The sequence below is a fragment of the Choloepus didactylus genome, chromosome 2, assembly GCF_015220235.1.
Source record: "Choloepus didactylus isolate mChoDid1 chromosome 2, mChoDid1.pri, whole genome shotgun sequence".
Classification (NCBI taxonomy): Eukaryota; Metazoa; Chordata; class Mammalia; order Pilosa; family Megalonychidae; genus Choloepus; species Choloepus didactylus.
In genome coordinates this window covers 147,332,293-147,351,716 of record NC_051308.1, presented here as the reverse complement: position 1 = coordinate 147,351,716, position 19,424 = coordinate 147,332,293, and the positions used below count along the sequence as shown (strand labels likewise).

General features: G+C 41.8%; 1 protein-coding gene across 6 annotated transcripts in view; it reads left to right on the top strand.

Moving 5' to 3' along the window:
* The first annotated feature begins 9,799 nt into the window (after positions 1 to 9,799).
* SLC44A3 (solute carrier family 44 member 3) overlaps positions 9,800 to 19,424 on the top strand; it is a 90,250-nt gene continuing 80,625 nt past the window's right edge. For 3 of the 6 annotated variants that reach the window (XM_037826586.1, XM_037826585.1, XM_037826584.1), the window contains exons 1-5: positions 10,040 to 10,220; positions 10,703 to 10,810; positions 14,946 to 15,088; positions 16,856 to 16,992; positions 17,942 to 18,035. In XM_037826586.1, the coding sequence (XP_037682514.1) occupies positions 10,194 to 10,220; positions 10,703 to 10,810; positions 14,946 to 15,088; positions 16,856 to 16,992; positions 17,942 to 18,035 (509 nt within the window). In that variant the 5' untranslated portion in view covers positions 10,040 to 10,193. Of the gene's footprint in view, positions 9,917 to 10,036; positions 10,221 to 10,702; positions 10,811 to 14,945; positions 15,089 to 16,855; positions 16,993 to 17,941; positions 18,036 to 19,424 lie in introns of those variants that run through there. The other 3 variants (XM_037826588.1, XM_037826589.1, XM_037826587.1) reach the window with 3 other exon arrangements.

The following is a 19,424-nucleotide window of genomic DNA, read 5'->3' as shown; positions in this document are numbered from 1 at the left end:
CAAACCTCAATATCAAGGGCTTGACTTATAAAGTAGGGGGTTCCTAAGTTCACATAACGTATGTTATATCCACAATAATCCATCCATATCTCACATTATTATCACCTAGTTGTACAATCCTCATCACTATCCATTTTAAACAATTCTCATGACCCAAAATGTCTCATAGCTCTTGTTAGCCCTTAATTATTTGTCCCTAGTATTTGTGTAATACTACTATGGTATTCCTATTAATTATAGTCCCTAGTGTGCAATGCATAGGTCTTTTCCATATACCCTTCTGTTGTCAACTTTCTGTGCTAGTGTCATAACTTACAGGTATATTATGCAAGCAACTATCTATATTTGTAGTGCTGATCTGTGGGATACATGCCTTTAAACAACCTCTTTCATTCCTATTCACCTTCAATACAGCTCTGATACTTATAATCCCATTAACAATCATCACCCCTATCAACAGCCATACCTTTGATTCACCATCTTTAAAATATCTGAACACATTAGATTACCATCCCCCTTAGTAGTTACTGTCTATCACTAGGTCCCCAGTATTCTTATATTATAAGACATTGATTTCACATTGTTCAGATAGTTCATAGAAGTGGTACCTTACAATATCTCTCCTTTTGTGTCTGAGTTATTTCACTCAGAATTAGATCTTCAAGGTTCATCCATGTTGCCATATGTTTCAAGACCTCATTCCTTCTTACTGCTGCATAGTATTCCATTACATGTATATACCACATTTTCTTTATCCACTTATCTGTTGAAGGACACTTGGATTGTTTCCACCTTTTGGCAATTGTGAACAATGCTGCTATGAACATTGGTGTACAAATGTCCATTTGTGTCACTGCTTTCAAATCTTCTGGGTATATACCAAGAAGTGGAATTGCTGGGTCATAGGGTAATTCAATATCTAGTTTTCTGAGAAACCAACAAACTGTCTTCTAGAGTGGCTGTACCATTATACAGTACCACCAGCAATGAATAAGAGTTCCAATTTCTCCACATCCTCTCTAGCATTTGTAGTTTCCTGTTTGTTTGACGGCAGCCATTCTTATTGGTGTGAGATGATATCTCATTGAGGTCTTGATTTGCATCTCCTTAATAGATAGTGAAGATGAACATTTTTTCATATGCCTTTTAGCCATCTGTATTTCCTCTTCAGAGAAATATCTTTTCTTATCTTTTGCCCAGTTTATAATTGGGCTATTTGTACTACTGTCATTGAGTTGTAGGATTTCTTTATATATGCAAGATATTAGTCTCTTATCAGATATGTGGTTTCCAAACATTTTCTCCCATTGAGTTGGCTGCCTCTTCACCTTTTTGACAAATTCCTTTGAGGTACAGAAGATTTTGATTTTTGAGGAGTTCCCATTTATCTATTTTTTTCTTTCATTGTTTGTGCTTTGGGTGTAATGTCTAAGAAGGGACCTCCTAATACTAGGTCTTGAAAACATTTCCCTACATTATCTTCTAGGAGTTTTGTGGTACCATCTCTTATATTGAGGTCTTTGATCCAGTTTAAGTTTATTTTTGTATAGGGTGTGTGGTAGGGACCATCTTTCATTCTTTTCGTGATGGCTATCCAGTTCTCCCAGACCCATTTGTTAAAGAGACTGTTCTGTCCCAGTTCAGTGGATTTGGGGGCCTTATCAAAAATCAGTCAACCGTATATCTGCAGGTCTACTTCCAAACTCTCAATTTGATTCCATTGATCAATACGTCTGTCTATAGGCCAATATCATGCTCTTTTGACCACAGTAGCTTTATAGTAGACTTCAAAGTCTGGAAGTGTAAGTCCTTCCACTTCATTCTTCTTTCTTAAGATGTTTTGGACAATTTGAGGCCCCTTTTCCTTCCAAATCAATTTGATAACTAGCTTTCCCAAGTCTTCAAAGTAGGTTGTTGGGATTTGGATTGGGACTGCATTGACTCTGTAGATTTAGTCTTCCTATCCATGAGAATGGAATATTTTTCCACCTATGTAGGTCCTTTTTTATTTCTTTTAGTAAAATTTTGTAATTTTCTGTGTACTGGTCCTTTACATCCTTGGTTAAGTTTATTCCTAGGTACTTGATTTACTTTAGCTGCTATTGTGAATGTATTTTTTTTAATTACCTCTTCAGTTTGATCATTACTAGTGTATAGAAACATTACCGACTTATGTGCATTAATCTTATATCCCACCACTCTGCTGAATTTGTTTTTTAGCTCAAGTAGCTTTCTGGTCAAATTCTCAGAATTTTTCAAATATAAGATCATATCATCAGCAAATAATGACAGTTTTAATTTTTCCTTTCCAATTTGGATGCCTTTTATATTTTTATCTTGTCGAACTGCTCTGGCTAGCACTTCTAGCACAATGTTGAATAACAGTGGTGACAGTGGGCATCCTTGTCTCATTCCTGATCTTAGGGGGAAGGCTTTCAGCTTCTCTCCATTGAGTACTATGCTGGCTGTGGGTTTTTCATACATGCCTTTTATCATACTGAGGAAGGTTCCTTCAATTTTTTTTATCAAAAAGGGATGTTGAATTTTGTCAAACGCTTTTTCAGCATCTACTGAGATGATCATTTAGTTTTTCCCTTCTTATTTGTTAATGTGTTGAATTACATTAATTGATTTTTTTTATGTTGAACCACTCTTGCATACCAGGAATGAACCCCACTTGGTCATGGTGTATAATTTTTAATGTGCCTTTAGAATCAATCTGCAAGTATTTTGTTCAGGATTTTTGCATCTATATTCATTAGGGAGATTGGCCTATAGTTTTCCTTTTTTGTAGTGTCTTTATCTGGTTTTGGTATTAGAGTGATATTAGCTTCGTAAAATGATTTAGGTAGTGTTCCTTTTTCTTCAATTTTTTGAAGAGTTTGTGCAGGAATGGTGTCAATTCTTTTTGGAAAATTTGGTGAAATTCCTCTGTGAAGCCATCTGGCCCTGGGCTTTTATTTGTAGGTAGATTTGTTATGACTGATTGGATCTCTTTGCTTGTGATTGGTTTGCTGAGGTTTTCTATTTCTTCCTGGGTCAGTCTAGGTTGTTCATGTGTTTCCAGGAAATTGTCCATTTCCTCTAAATTGCCTAGCTTTTTGGCATACAGTTGTTGATACTATCCTCTTATGATGTTTTTTATTTCTTTGAGATCTGTAGTAATTATCCCCTTCTCATTTCTGATTCTGTTTATTTGGGTCTTCTCTCTTTTTCATTTTGTCAGTCTAGCTAAGTATCTGTCAATATTGCTGATCTTCTCAAAGAACCAACTTTTGGTTTTAGTTATTCTCTCTATTGCTTTTTGTTCCCCAGCTCATTTATTTCTGCTTTAATCTTTGTTATTTCTTTTTGTCTATTTGCTTTAGGGTTAGTTTGCTGATCATTCTCTAACCTCTTCAGTTGCTCAGTTAGGTCTTTTGTTTTAGCTCTTTCTTGCTTTTTAATATATGCATTTAGAGCATATAGGTGGATGGGAGTGGAGAGCCGCTGCTCACTCCCTTGCCTGGCAGCAGTTTTGCTGCTGCTGGCTGGGGCAGGGGGCGGTGGTAGTGTAGTCTGGATGGGGAACACACTCACTGCATCTCTCCAGCCACTGTCTCTCCTACATTTTTAACAGATGTCCCCTCCACGTACTGCAAGGGATGCTCTATGGCTGGTCACACCCCTGAACCATGGTCCCTGGTGTCCTCTGGCCCCTTTCTAGTTACTCTGACAGAGGAGAAGCCCACTCCACCTCACCTACTCTGCCATCTTCCCTCTTTTCCTCATTTTTGAAAGAAAGTCTCATTGAATACAAAATTCTTGCTTTGCAATTGTTTTCTATCAGCACTTTAAGTTTTTCAACACACTGCTTTCTTGTCTCCATGGAATCTAATAAGAAATCCACACTTAATTTAATTAGGACTTCCTTGTACATAACACTTTGTTTTTCTCTTGCAGATTCTCTTACAGAACTCTCTTCTTCTCTTTGCATTAAACAGTTTGATCAGTTTCTGTCAGGGCATATATCACCTTTTGCTAAGTTCAGTAAGTTTTCCATCATTGTTTCTTTGAATACTCCTTCTGCCCTTTTTCTCTTTCTTCTCCTTCTGAGACTCCCATAATGTGTACATTGGTATGCTTGATGGTGTCCAACATGTCTCCTAGGCTATTTTCACTTTTTTTAATTCTTCTTTTCTTTTTACTCCACAGCCTGACTCATTTCACTCGTCTTGTCTTCAAGTTCACTGATTCTCCTGCCAGCTTCAATCTGCTATTAAAACCCCCCGGGAATTTTTCATTTCAGTTGTTGTGGTCTTCAACTTCAGTCATTCTGTTGGGTTCCTTTTAAAAATTTCTATGTCTTTATTGAGATTCTCATATTGTTCACTCATTGTGCTTCTGATCCTTCTGTTCTTTATATTTTCCTTCACCTTGAGCATATTGAAGATCATTTTTTTAAGTCTTTGTCTGATATGTCCACAGTCTGGTTTTCTTTGTTGCTTGTTTTCTGGATTTTTATCCTCTTCCTTTGGGTGGGCCATCATTTCCTGTTTCTTTGTATTGTAATCATTTTTGTATACTGTATACTTTAATATTTTAAAATGTTAATTCTAGCATTCCCTCAGATGCCTGTTTCTTAAGTTTGTATCCAGCTAGCAATATGACAGAGACTTTCTTGGGTGTCAGAAGCTAACAAAACCAAGCATGCCTAAGCAAAAAACACCTTTAACCATCTTTGGAAATTGGCTCTGCATTGACTGGTCCTCTCCATCAGGGTTCAGCCCTCCTATAAGAAAGGTCAGCCGGAGTGAACACCAACTGCAGGGTCCACCTTATCTTTTCTGGGCTGTGTCTTATCCTGGGCTTGTGCTTGCTACTGGACTTAGGAGCTTCCTTGTTTATAGGAGTTTGGATGCCCCCTCTACCTCCAGTAAACAGACCTTCTCCTTTCCCTGGTGTTCCACTGAGGGACTTAAAGCAGGTAAGCCTTTCTCCCGGCCACCTGCCTCAATTGTTTCTTGCACTGCTATTCTTATCTCAAGCTGCTTTTGTTTACAGGGCAAATTCTAGAGGCATGCCAGAGAGGGGTTTCCCAAGTCAATTTTTACCAGCTGAAACAATGCCAGAGACCCACAGTGGGAATGCCAGCCATCTCCAAACTGCCCTGGGAAAGGGATTACAGAGAGGCCAAGAAGGACACCAGGAGCTTCTTCTATGCCTCCCCAAAGCTGTGCTTTCTTGACTTGGCACCTGCCCAGCAAATGCAGGCCTTTAAGTGTCCTCCACAGCTCTGAGGAAGTGTACTGCCTTTCAGTCTCCTCCACTGCCTTTGTCTGCATGGGCTGGAACAATCGTTGCCTTCAGAGCTGGACCCCAAGCAATCTGAAATTGTTAATCAAAAGCAGCAATCCGCAATCTAAATGCCCCTTCCCCCTCCACCACCCACCCCCAGTCTCTGAACTAGGTTTTCATGTCCCTCTCTGGCACCAGCAAGCTTTTCTAGGGGCCAGACCTCACTGCTGCCTGCCACAGGAGTGGGGGGTGGGCAGTGATAACCGCTGAGAGCAATTTGCTGGTATTTACCACAATTTACCTGCCTCTCCCTCCTGCTCTTCCCTGGATGCTGTACAGTGTTCTACTGGACTCTGGAGTTTCAAAACAGTTGATCTAGACAGTTTCTGCCTGTTTAATAGTTGTTCTGGTAGAGGGACTGAATCATGGAGCTTCTGACTCTTACCATCTTACCACAATTCCCTAACGTAGTGCTTTAGAGATCCATCATCTTGCATGTCTAAGAAGTTTGTTCCTTCTTAATGCTGAGTAGTATTCCACTGTATGGATTATCACAGTTTGTATAGACATTCACCAGATACTGTATGTTTGGATTGTTTCTTGTTTTTGACAACTGTAAATAAAGTTTAGCCTTTTATTTCTTTGAGACAACAGTAAACTTAGCTTAAATATTTGGCCACTCTCTTACCATATCTATTGTATCATCTCCTGAATTTATTTCCATTCTAATTTAGCATTTCCTCCAAGAATACTGTCCATGTGGGTCTTTTCATGCAACACTTCTGAGGCCTTTTTAGGTCTGATAATACTTTTATTACACATTCACATTTGAAATAACAATGTGGCTTAACAGAAATGTATAAATTTAAAATTATTTTCCTGAAATATTTATCTATATAAATATTTGGCTTGTGACAAGCCCTTTCAATCTGAGGTTTTTTTTTTTTTTCTTTCAACCTTGGAATTTATCTCCATTATGTCTTCAAATATTTGCTCTTCTCCATTTTTATATTACTCTGTTTCTGCTCTACTTTTATTCTTCATTTTAGACAATTTTAAAATGGGCTGCCTTATTTTATTTCATTTTTATTTTATTTTGTTTATCTTTTCCTGCTGCCTCTGGAGAGTTGCTTAATCTGCTCCAAACACTAAATCTATTCTATTTATCCCATGTTATTCATTAATAGAATCAATAAATGTTCATTCTAATTATTATATTTTTAATGTCTAATATTTCTATTTGTTTTAGTTTCATGATTTTTTTTCCTGCTTCATATTGTTAATGTCATCCCTTATCTCCTCAAATATATTTACCATGCTTTAAAAAAGTTTTTCGGTCGATATGTTCTAAGAATTCTGTTTTAGATGGTATGTATTTTTCAGCAGTGACCTTTTCATATCAGTTGTACTCCTCAGGTGTGTAGTTATTTTGGTCTGTGAATTCATGTTCTCCTGGTGTTTCTTCTACTCTGTTTGATAAACATGTATCCAAGGAGATGCAGGTGAGAGGTGATGGTGATGGGCCCAGGGCAAAACCTCAGGCACCAGAGAAGGGCTGTTTATCACTCTTATTTTCCTGACACTTTACTGGCTCATTCCTCTCCTTAGCGAGAAGCAGTGCTGAGAGCAAGCAGCACTGAGAGGAAGCAGTAACCCTGCAGCCCTGAAATATTTGGAAAGATGGGGGATAGCAGAGGCTTGGGGGGGGGGTGTCAATCTGCAGTTGTTTTTATTAATTCCTCACCCCAAAAGCACTTTTGTGCTGTTCTCACATGATCTGGAGGATGCCCATCAGTGGCTTCAGCACTTGCTACCATTTTCTGCAAAGCAGAGTCAGGCAATGATTGTCCCGAGGCAATGTGTACAGAGGGGAGAGCAGAACTAAACAAGTTTCATCCTGCCTGACTTCTCAGAGCCTCCTCCAGCCATCCACCTCCCACACACTCACAGACTAAGGCAGACTTCAAGCTTCCCAGGATTTTTGGTCTTCTTGTTTTAGGTCCTAGAACCCACATGTTTCAGTTTCCTTGGCTGCTCAAGCAAATAGCATGCAATGGGTCAACTTAAAAAATGGGAATTGGTTCACTCATGGTTTGGAGATTAAGAAAAAGTCCAAATCAAGGCTTCATCAAGGTGATGCTTTCTCCCAAAAGACTGTGAAGTTCTAGGGGTGGCTGCTGGCGATCCTTGGTCCTTAGCTTGTCACATGGCAAGGCATGTGGCAGTATCTCCTGATCTCTCCCTTCTCTTCTGGGTTCTGCCGATGTTCAACTTCTGGCTCCTCCCTCTGTGGCTTTCTCTCTCTGTCTGAATTTCATTCTCTTATAAAGGACTCCAGTAATAGGATTAAGATCCACTTTGATTGATGTGGGCCACACCTTAACTGACATAATTTCATGAAAAATTCCTACTTACAATGAGTTCACACCCACGGGAATGGATTAAGTATAAGAACGTGTTCTTCTGGGGTACATACAGCTCCAAACCATCACAGCATGGTTCCTCCTGCTGATTTAGTTTCTCCAGGACAGACTTTGCAGCAAAGAGCCAGCAGCCTGTGAGTCCACCATCTTGACAGAAAGAGAAGCTGAATGGGAGACTGTCATGTTTGCAGAGAAGCCCACTGGGGGAAAGAATCACCCACCCCGCCCAAATCTGTGTGCCCACTGGTCTTAGGCCTTCAAAGGAAAGGAGATCAGTGTGCTCTTTGGAGCTTCTATCGGGCAATCCAGGTGTGTGTCTCAGGGATGGGAGAAAAGGGGTGAGAGAGTGGAGCAAGGGAAACTGCGGAAGGAAGACTGTGCACTGTGGCTTGCCACCTTGCAATTTTCCAAATCTTAAATTAAAACTTAGGAAGTACTTGTTATGAATAGATTTCTTATGGAAACCATCAAAGAGTCTGAGCTTTGTCCCCAGGATGGTGCAGGATAAGGCACAGAGGGCTACAGCCAAAGAGAATACAGCCTTTAATGACACCTGAGATACTTGGGTCTCTTTTCACCACTCACTGGGAGCAACTTGAGGATGGGTCCACATCAGAATTCCTAATTGTACCCCACAAACCAAACACACACTAATGAATATATCTAAATGATATATTGTAGATGATCAAAAGATTTTTGGGAGACTGAAAATTGTTCCTTGGCCAATTAAAACATATAAGGTGAACAAAGTTTAACTCTATGATAGCAACATTTTTTGTTATTTTTATGGTAACACACACACATACATGTAACATAACATTTATAACATAAAATTAGTATCATAAAGGACTATTTGAATGGTATGGCTGAGAAGATACTCAGTACAGCCATACTGTCATTTTCCTTGAATTGCACACATCCTCCAGCGAAATTTTCATTAGCCCCTCTTCCCTCGAAGGCTGCTTGGGTGAACCCTATGGCAGACTCATGCTCACCAGACTTTTCCAAATTAGCAGGAATTTAGGCTTCAACAAAATATCTAATATGCTACAGTGATGGTGTAGACTCTTACTACATCCTAGGATGGTTTGTGGAAGAGAACCTCATCCCTCTCCCTGCTCTGTGCACTCAAGGACCCAACACAGCTCAGCACCTGAATCATAACTAGGATGCTGCGTTTTCCCAGTGCCCTCTGTGAAATTCCATCATTTTAACTGACATCCAATTCACTCTGGGGGTTTAACTCTCAAATGTTATCATGAATTATTTTTATAACTATCACCGTGTGTGCACTGTGTGCCAACAGGCACTGTCTAAGGTGCTTTGCTGGGTTCTTTCCTTTAATCCTAACAACCTTATGAAGTAGGTGTTCTCTCCATTTTACAGAAGAGGAAACTGGATTCCACTGGGTTAACAATTTGCCCACAATTACAGAGTAAGTGGCCCAGCTGGGATTCAAACCAAGATCCATTTACCCAAAGCCCTTGCTCTTAACCATCACTCAGTGTGTGGGGCAGCCACAGGGAGCCACAAAGCACAGCAGAACCCCAGCTAGGCCCCTACTAGCTGGGGCACTTTAGCAAGTTACATAGCCTCTCTGTGCCTTGTTTTCCTTGCTTGCCCAACTTTGGGACTATTAACATCATCTGCCTCACAGGGTTGTTGTGAAGATTAGATGGGATAATATGGACCTAAAGCACCTACAGTGTGCCAGGCCCACAATAAGCACTCAAGGTTGATGAGAGCAAAAAGTGTACATTTGTTAAAAGCACAGGGTCCTGGGAGCGAGAGTGTCTGGGTTCAGCTCCTGACTCTACAGCTTATTAATGGTGTCTCCTGGAGCAAGTCAAATGGCAACTCTCCTGTGCTTCAGTTTCCCTCATCTGTAGATTGGGGGTAACAATCGTTTCTGCCTTGTTGAACATTTAATAATGCATGTAAAGCAGTTAGAGCAGAGCCAACACATAGTAAGTGCTACTTGAGCGTTAGCTATGCGTACACCACTACACCCTTCCCCATCCCTGAGGAAGGATTTGCTTGAGACTTTCTATTTCCTGCTCAACGGCAGTGGCAGGCCACTTTATGAGGCCCCCGGGAGGGGTGGGAGAGGAGCCCGAACTTCAGTCCACCAAACAAACATCATAGGAGCCGCTACCATGCACGGTGGTTGAGGACAGCGAACCGGGAAGCGTCCTAGGTCGCTTTCTCCGCACAAGGTAGGACTCCCTGCTAACAGTAGAGTTCCAGGGCAGAAAGCGAACACGGAAAAAAAAAAGCTGTGAACCTGAGTGGACAGGAAGGCCAAGTTCGTCCGGCTGCGGAGGCGGCGGGGCGGGGCGTTGCGGCGGGGTGACCGCCGGGCGGCGCTACGACCCTTCCCGCCCTTGGCCGCCAGGGCCGCGGAAGAGCCCGCCACGCCCGGGGCGCTGCGTCTTGGCGCGGTCGGGGCGGCCGCGGCGCTCCTTGTCCCCCGCTCCAGCCGCGGAGCGCAGGATGCAGTGCCTCGGCGCCGAGTACCTGGTAAGGGCCCGCAGCCTCGGCTCTGGAAGGAAGGAACCCGGGGGGAGGGTCGGCTCCCTCCCGCACGCGCTGGCCCTGCCAGGACGCACCTGCCCCGGGGGCGCTTCCGCCTCCCCTAACCCTCATGGAATAAAGTTTCCGTCCCCGGCCTTGCGGTGTCCTGGGGGAGATCTGGCGGGAAGGACCCCAGACCCCACTCCGATTCTGGGGTGGAGGCAAAGGAGGCGCTCGCTGCTTGGCGCAGGTGCACCTCCAGGTAAAGACTTGGCGACGGAGGTTTTAATATCCGCTCTGCCGAGAGCAGGTGTTTCAGAGGCTCCGCGAGAATTGCCGGCGGCCATGTTAAAAAGTAATAGTAATAAAAAATGGTAAAGGATTGGTTACTTTAAGTAGTCTTGAAATCAGTTTGAATTCGGTTTCCAGTTTGGAACCCACATGGTTATTGACCTTCTTCCCAACGTCCTCCCTTCTTTCTCTGGAAGGTTTCTGCAGAGACGACCCCCAGGCAAAGAGAATGGCGACCCCAGATTTATAGGAAATGCACAGATAAGACCTGGTTAATCCTGTTCTTTCTCTTTTGGACTGGTTTGGTAAGTGTAGGTGCTTGGCAGGGAAGAGGTGTGTGTGTGTGTCTGCCTGCTCAAATAACTGTGCTCCAGATCTAAATCACATTTCTAGTGCCTTCCCTGGGGAAGCTGTCGGTGATACCAGGTTAAAGTTTTGTGCTGCAGTGAGAGATTTCTGTGATTATTCCGGAATAAACAGCAGTTAGTCCTGGGAATTCTTGTGAGGCATTTCAACCTTCTAGACTCTCCAAAATAAAAAGGCTGTCTTATTTCTGCAGACCATATTCTAAGGGAAGACTCCATTAAGAGGTCAGGACTCACAGGTTGCAGCGGGATTGTTATGTAGTAAGGCAAGTGTGTCTTCTGTTATTTTCTGTGCTGAGTGAAAGTTCTTGTTATCACAAACTCCTCTCCCCCAAAATCAATTACTCCTAAAGCTTTTGCTGTGCCTGTAACAAAGAAAAAGCGGGGGCCACCTAGAAATAAATTACTCTAAATTTAAGTGAGCATAACACACAGTATTGGTATATTGTGTTTAGCACTTAATAGGTGGACGAGCCCTTCATATACACCCTCCAGTAATGATTTTTCCCACTCTAGTTTCCGGGTATGTGTGGCAACTGGTAGACCTTATCAGTCTGTGCCATTTTAGTCCTGGGAGGGTCTTTTGGAAGCTGAAAACTTGACACTTTAATACTTATTTTAGAGTTGTAGGAAACAGCAGAAAAAGTCTCAGTTTTCAGGGACCATATTCATAAAATCATCCATACCAGGTTGAGGCACACTGTTTGCTGTATGGTAAATGATTGATTTATGAAGCCTGATAATGGTTACCAGACAGTAATTTACCTTTGTTGAAAAGAATTAAATTTGAACAGACCCTGAGATATCGTGTGTGTTTCTCTTTCCAAGAAAAAAAGGTGTTTGTTCATGTGTTAACTTTACAGATTGGTTTCTCATAGACAGACTGTTGCAGAAATAGTGCCAAGTTGAACAAAGCTTTAAAGGCCTAATGGAGCATTCTATGTCGCTTAGACTGTGGCTCTTGGAACTCTCCTCTGGTTGCAGAGAGGAATGGTGCACCTGCACCACCTGCTTAACTTCCCCTCAGGTGGTTTGGGTTTTTATCTGGGTCTGCTGTTCTATAAATGCAGGGAGCAACTCTCCCGCCTGGCACTTGTCATCTGTGGCCTTGGGTTTTTAATGTTCCTAATGGTCTCCCCTAGCCTCTCCAAAATTCACAGGTAGTCCCTCACTACCAAATTCTCAGCTCAGTAGCTTCCTGGGGAAAGGATTTGTAGATGGCCCAGCACAACCTAAAGAATTACAAACCAGGTGTGAGGTAGGACAGAGGTGCAAACTGCTTTAAAATTACATTTCACTGGCAAAATGAATCTGAGGGTTCCAAAATGCCCATGTTCTCTCTACTGTGTCAAATCTGAATAATGAGGAACTGAGCTTCTCTGGCTGACTGGCTTTAGTGTCATCTGTAACATTTTGTAACCACAGACATTTAAAACAGAGCAAGGAACGTTTTTTCTGCCTCTACTGTTGTGCGTCCAGGTCTTGCGATGTCCTGACCAGTGAGGAGGTGTGTGCAAAATCTGAACTGCCAAGCTGGAGGGAATTATTACTAGTGGTGCTGCCCTTTGTTAGGACTAGACAAAGGAGGCTTGGGGCATGGGCCCAAAATTACAAACAGGGTGGTCTCTTGCGGCTCCCCCATACCTGGTATACACACCTGCTGTATCATCCATCATTTGGGGTTGCAATTAGTGGTTGAAGTTAAAACAAAGTTTTGATGGTTTTAAGTAGTAGTATTATAACAGGGATTCAGGAACACCCCACCTCCCTTACAAAAACAACTTTCCATTCCTCCCCAGAAGCTTTCCAAGGGAAATAGTCACATAAAGAATGATGGTAAATGGGAACTATCACCTCATTATTTTATCTGGTGATCTGGGCAGAAACACGTGACCCCTCTTCTCCCTGCTCAGTCCACACCCAATCTTGGGATCTTTCCATGTTCCAACTAGCCGCTTGGAAGAGTATGCCGAGGCCGGGTCAGCTTACCATTCTGGCCCCGTGGGCAAACAGAGAGTCACATCTATGTCCAAGCCTTTAAATGAAGGGTGAGTGACCCTGTCCACTAGCACAGGTGAACTTATCCTGGAATCTGACTAGTTAGATTGAGGAGGAGCTGGAGGACTGGGAAGGAGCTTCCCCTGGGAGAGGAGAAGGAACAGAGGGCCTCCTTCCCCATGGAGGTCTGCAGTCCTTCTTTTCTTCTCAGCTGAGATCCTTGAGGACTTGGGTTTTGTTCATTTTTGTGTCCCCAGTAACAGAGTCCCTGGCACACACTGGGCACTTGAAAAATGTTGGCTATTTTGATTTCTAAATTAGTAATGAATGCAGAATATCTGAAACATATTTGACCTTGGGGAAATGCATCTCTGGGACAAATGATGTTGATACTACATGTTATTGAATGGTGTACTGTATCTTTTCTCCTGGAATGATCTTGCCAGTCAGTGCCAAGTATGAAAAGATATCCTATGTATTGTATATGGGGAAACATACAAGACTATAAATTCTGAGAAGATACATATTCTACCTTGGTGGAGGACCTGTCAATGCATATTAAAAGAAAATGTTTGAGCTGAAATTTCAAATATTCCACATTCATTATGAAATTGAATAAAAATGGTTGTAGATGACAAGATATTCTTGTCTAGCAGAGTTCCTGAGATTCTTAGTTTTGTATATTTTTCCCCATCCATTTCTTTTTACTTTTTATTTTGAAATAATTCCAACCTTACAGGACAGTTGCAAAACTAATACAATACCCAATCAGAGAATTCCAACATATGCGCCCTGCGCCCTCCCCCCCAACCACCCATCCAGATACCCAGATCTACCAACTTTTAACATTTTGCCACATTTGCCATATCATTCTATTTAACCATCCATCCATCCATCCTTCCATCTCTCCATCTATTTATCTGTCCATCTATCTATTTGTTAAACATTTGAGAGTAAGTTATGTATATCATGCTCCTTGAATACCTAATACTTCCATGTATATTTCCTAAAAAGGATATTCACTTATGTAACCACCTTAAGTACAGTGATCAAGTTCAAGAAATTTATAATCTATTTTCCATATTTTTTTCCATATATCTCAGTAATGTCCTTTTGGGCATTTTCTCCTCTATTCATAGATCTAGTCTAGGATCATGTATTGCATTTAATTGTCAATGTCTTTTTACTCTCTTTTTTTAAAATTGTGGAAACATATGTACAACATAAACTTTCCTATCTCAACTACTCCCAAACATACCATTCAGTGGGATCAATCACATTCACAACGTTGTGCTACTCTCATCTCCAACCATTACGGGAACTTTCCCATCACCCCAAACAGAAACTCTACAACTGTTATACATTAACCCCCCCCATCCTCCTCTTCCCTACCCAGCTGAACTGTACTCTGCTCTCTTTCTCTATGAGTTTGCATATTCTAGTTATTTCATATAAGTAGAATCATATAATTTCTGTCCTTTGTCCCTATTTCACTCAGTTTGATGTCTTCAAGTTATCCCTGTAGTGGCATGTATCAGGTATTCCAAAACACTATTTCCAGACATGTTACAGACAGTATTTTGATACATATCAACTGTGTTGCCTCTGCCCCTAAGGATCAGAGTCCCCTAAAAATAAGACAAAAAAGAAAGCAAACAAACAAAAACAACAAAAGAAACCAAGGAAAAGGATCCGCATGGACCTAATGCACCTAAATAAACCAAGAACCTCAAGAAGTAAAATTCAGTTGCCCTAGAAGTTAGACAAGAAGAAAACCTGATAGGTTCTTGGAGAGGAGGGCAAGAAGCATAAAGAGGTGAGAAAATGGAGAGGAGTCTGTTGCAGTATTTTAGAACATTCTCCCTGCTTACCCTGTGGAAAAGAAGACCAAGTATTAGAATAGCAGGACCTTAATTGATTTGGGCTTTGACATGGTTGCCAAAGAACAGAGGCACAGTCATGCTGGGTAGATTTATTTTTTACCTGGTTCCATTTCGTATCAGGATCTTCAGGGATGTCGGGGGACTGGGTTTTAAGCCTTTTGCCGTGCTCTCAAGTGCCACCTGGGTTTTGCTAGATGTTCATCATGGGCTACTCGGTGGTGGCCGGAGCCACAGGAAGACTCCTTTTTGGCTACGACAGCTTTGGCAACGTGTGTGGCAAGAAGAACTCCCCAGTGGAAGGGGCACCTCTTTCAGGGCAGGACATGACCCTAAAAAAGTAAGTGCCCAAGTAAGTTCCCAAACTATACATATTTGGGGACTGTATTTCAAAACTTTGTATATTATTAGTCACGTAGAACCTGGAAGCTGTTATCCCATTCAAACTGTATCAGCCCATCTCGTACAAAGGGCGGCCATGTGTGTGGCTGCAAAGGCACAGGTTTTAGAATCAGCCATTTGTAAGCTCAGATTCCAGCTCTATTACTTATCAGCTCTGTGACCTTGGGCAGGGTACTTAACCTCTCTGAGCCCAGTTTTCAGATTTTTTAGTTTATTGTACCCACCTCACAGGTTGTCTCAAAGGATCCACTGAGACACTGCATAAGCCAAGCAGTAGTACGTGTTTTAGTTGTTACCATTATTATCCATAATGTATCAGTATCACATTACCAATGGTATATTTGAACCCTTCCACTGTCGCAGCCTTCTCTCTGTGTGGAAATACCTAAATCCCATCTTGGAATGCTAGGCACCCATGTCCCTCCTCCCTTCCCAAGCCAGACACTCTCTGCTCCAGCACTGTGGAATTACATTCTTTCTCCCTGCAACTCTAGGCCTCAGAGTCAGACTCAACACAGAAAACAGAAAGGGGAAAGAAGAGATGAGAATCTCCTGCAGGGCAGAGAAATCCCTGGGCTTGATCTCTAAGATGGAGATGGCTCTCTAATAATTTTTGAAACTTGATGATCCAAAGCAGCTTCCAGGAGAGAAATCTGAAGGGTTGCAATCTCTCCTGAGTGTAAGTTTGGAGTCACCAAATCCAAATTTCAGACCAAGCCTCGTGTCCTTCTGCACGTGGCCCCAAGGAGAGGGCTTTGCGTGTTCTGGGCATGGATTGCCTGAGAGGCCTTCCCACTTGCGCAGGTGGGAGCCAAGTGCAAAGAAGACAGGAGGGGGAAGGGGCTGCCCCACTGCACCAGTGCTCATATTTCATATCATATTCATAGTGCAATGCTGAGAAAGAATCATCCCTCTTTGACATAAAAAGTTACCCTTATCACACACCCAGGAAATTGGCTCCCCCATTTTCTATTGTACTGCCTCCCAATCTCCCACCCTCATTAGAGGGAAAAGAAGCTTGTGGGGCCCCTTCTCCAGTGTCCCTCCCACTTAAGGACTCCCCTTCTGACATTCTTCTGGTCTCAGCAGCCTGGATTATTGGGCAAGGGCTGGGGAGCTGCTACTGCTAGCCTAGCACAGTTACCCCTTAAATGGTAACAATTGCTTTGCTTTTGTTCTTGTGCTCTACCTAGCTGCAGCAGGAAAAGACTCACCAGTTCCCTGCCTCTCAAACTGAGTGGGGAGAAGTGGAAGGACCGGCCTTTAGTTCACAGGTCTCGGACCCCTCCTTCCCACCCCTCACTTCCCTGTGTTCAGCTATACTCTGAAGGATGTTTGAACACCTATGGTGCTTACTTGCTTTCTGTGGCTTCCACTGAGCAGTTTGGGCATTGAGCTGTTGTTGTGATCCATGGGCAATTAAATCAATCTCTTTTCTTCCCCAGTGGCCTTCCTAGTGTTATTCCCCAAAAAATGCTGGTTCTGGAAAAAAAGTTTTATTAATGTTTGAGTATGGTTCTCAAGCTGCCCTGTAGATCACCTCAGTAGGCATAATAAATGTTAAATTATACTGAGGCACTTGATCCCAAAAGGTTGTGTTAGTAACTCCCACACTAGTAACGTGTGGATGTTTTTTAAAGGCCCGTAATCGAACCCAATAAGGGAAAATGCTCTAAGACGTTCTTCTGTTTCATCTACCTGCTAGACACGTATTCTTTTTGAATTCCTGCACCCTGGACGTCAAAGATGTAAGGCTCGGTTCCATCATCCTTTGTGTATCCAGCTGTCCTGAAGAGCAGCTTGACACTCTGGAAGAGGTCCAGCTCTTTGCATACAACAGTGGTAAGCAATGAATGCTCCATTCCCTCTTCCCCCTTAGGGTCGGAAACATGGTGGGTTAATACGAGGGGGCCCACGTGACATAACTTGCCCTGACAATGCTTCTTTGGGAAATTGTACTTTATTCATGGGTTCCTCTTCTTTTGTGGAAAAGGCCATAAACATTTTCTCTGCAGCTTATTCAGTTTCATTCATGGATTTATCTAAAACCCCAAGTGCTCCTTGCAGGTGCTCCCTTCCCCACTGCTGGGGAATGGTTTTCCATCGGGTAGACTGTTACACATGGGCTGTGTACTGATTTACATTTGGAGCCCGAAGGCAGGGTCAGACAAGGTCAAAGTGCTATGTATACAAGGGCATATCCTGACCTAAGAGCCACCCCCCTGGCTTCGGGTTGAATTGCCACCGAATATATTCTTTCATTAAAATGTTGGGGCCCATGGATACTTTCACTGACCAGCTGGGATATTCTTAAATGTTACCAAAAGCATTTTTGTGTTACTGAAATACCATGCTCTGAGCCTGCCTTTCAGATTTATGATATAAGGCTAAAACAAACAAAAGAAAGCAAAAGAAATTCAAAGTGACCCACTACAAGTTTTATCTGCCCTCAAAAAGATATGCCAGCTTTTTTTTTAAATAAGAATTATTTGCAAGGCCGGGTGAAAAATATCAAGCCTATGTAACAAATCATCTTCAAATAACCCTTAAATCATTTTGGTATCAATCATACAACTTTTAGTTTTGAATTTGGGGTTTGGGAGAGGAAAAAAGAGAGAACCTAACTGGACCTCAGATTGCATGCCTGTTCTTTTTGTGTTTAGGTTGCCTGTGGGCTTATTTTCTCAATGGGGTAATTTATTCAGTCTCCTTCTGGGCTGAGTAAACTGGCTGTAGTTTCCTTACCACTCCACTAGGAAGATGGTCTAGTCTCTGTGTCTTCTACCTACAGGTTCCTTCCTGTGTGTTTATAGTTTGAATTCCTTCAACTATACCCTGAATCCAGATGCAGACTCATTGTGCCCCAGGCTACCAGTTCCTCCAAGGTAAAAACTTCCAAACCTCCTCCTTATTGATCAGCAGAAGTTACTGAGTACTTGTTAAGGGCTGTTACACTTCAAGTATTGGGCAAAGCACAAAGCAGATATCAGTTAGAGCCCCTCCACAAGGAGCTCGCCATCTACAGGAGGCCAGAGATAAACAAGGAGAAACCATTTGCAATATACATAATGGAAGTGTATTAATAACCAAACTAAATAAGGAGAAAACTCAACAAATAGTAATGATACATGTAGACTTTGAATTACAGTGCTATAGCTAGCAAAAAGTAATATGTGAATTATTGCCAAATAAGTGATTTTATCAAGTGTTCTATATGTCTTTTTTTCTACTCCCACAATTTATTACAAAGTAGAGATCATGTACTTTTGATTTTTTGTTGCAGCCAGACAATGTTGGTTTTTATAGCCTTAGATTTCTCCATAAGAAACAAATCTAGGTGGACAAGGCCAAGCAGTCACCACCTCTTGCCTCTCAGTGGAAACAGAAAGCACATCTCCTTATCAGGAACACCACTCAGTGAGCTCCTTTTAGGGCCTTATTCATCCCTATCAGTTGGTGTAGTACCTGGCACATAGTAGGCATCTTATAAATATTTGTAAAATAATACAGTAGCCATGGAACAGTGATTGCATTGCCATGATGTGAAAAGCTCATGATATGCCTTTGAGGATAAAGTGAAAAATTCCATTAATATTCACTGTTACCTTTAAGGTGCTGAGATGAACAAAAGGAATGCTTGGTTATATTTTGCATTGTCATTCTTTTGAAAATGATGAGAATGTTTGCAATGAATGAAGCCTCTGTACAAAATCCCTGAGAAATAACGATTTAAATAAAACAAGGCATTGTGCCAGTCATCTGTTTATCAAACTCTTGGCTGGAACTCACAGGAAGAAATATATTACATCACAACTCCAGTAAGCGTAATCTTTCATACATCCTTGCAAATTTAAAACAGAAGTAAAATCTCACAAATGAATCTCACATATGAGTCACACTAATAGTTCTATTCTATTTCACTTTTTTGAAAGTTATTTCATAATCTTAAAATAGGTTGGAACTGTAGCTTGAAAAATGCTGATCTAGTAGATGCTAAAATAAAAAAACTTGAGTTAGGTTTAATCTGAATAGGAAACAGAATATGGTTAGTCATCTTTGTGGCATTCTTTTCTAAAATAAATGTTTTGTGGAAGAGGAGGGTATTATATGCAGAGGAAAGTACCCATTCCTTTTTTCTATAATAGCTAATTTTTTTAAATTCAGAGATCATAACTGAAACAGAACTGAGCACAGGGGGAAAAAACTAGAATGTTTTCATAGGTTGAAGGAAAATTAACACTTGGAGAGGACTTTTTAACTGTAACTGTACCTGC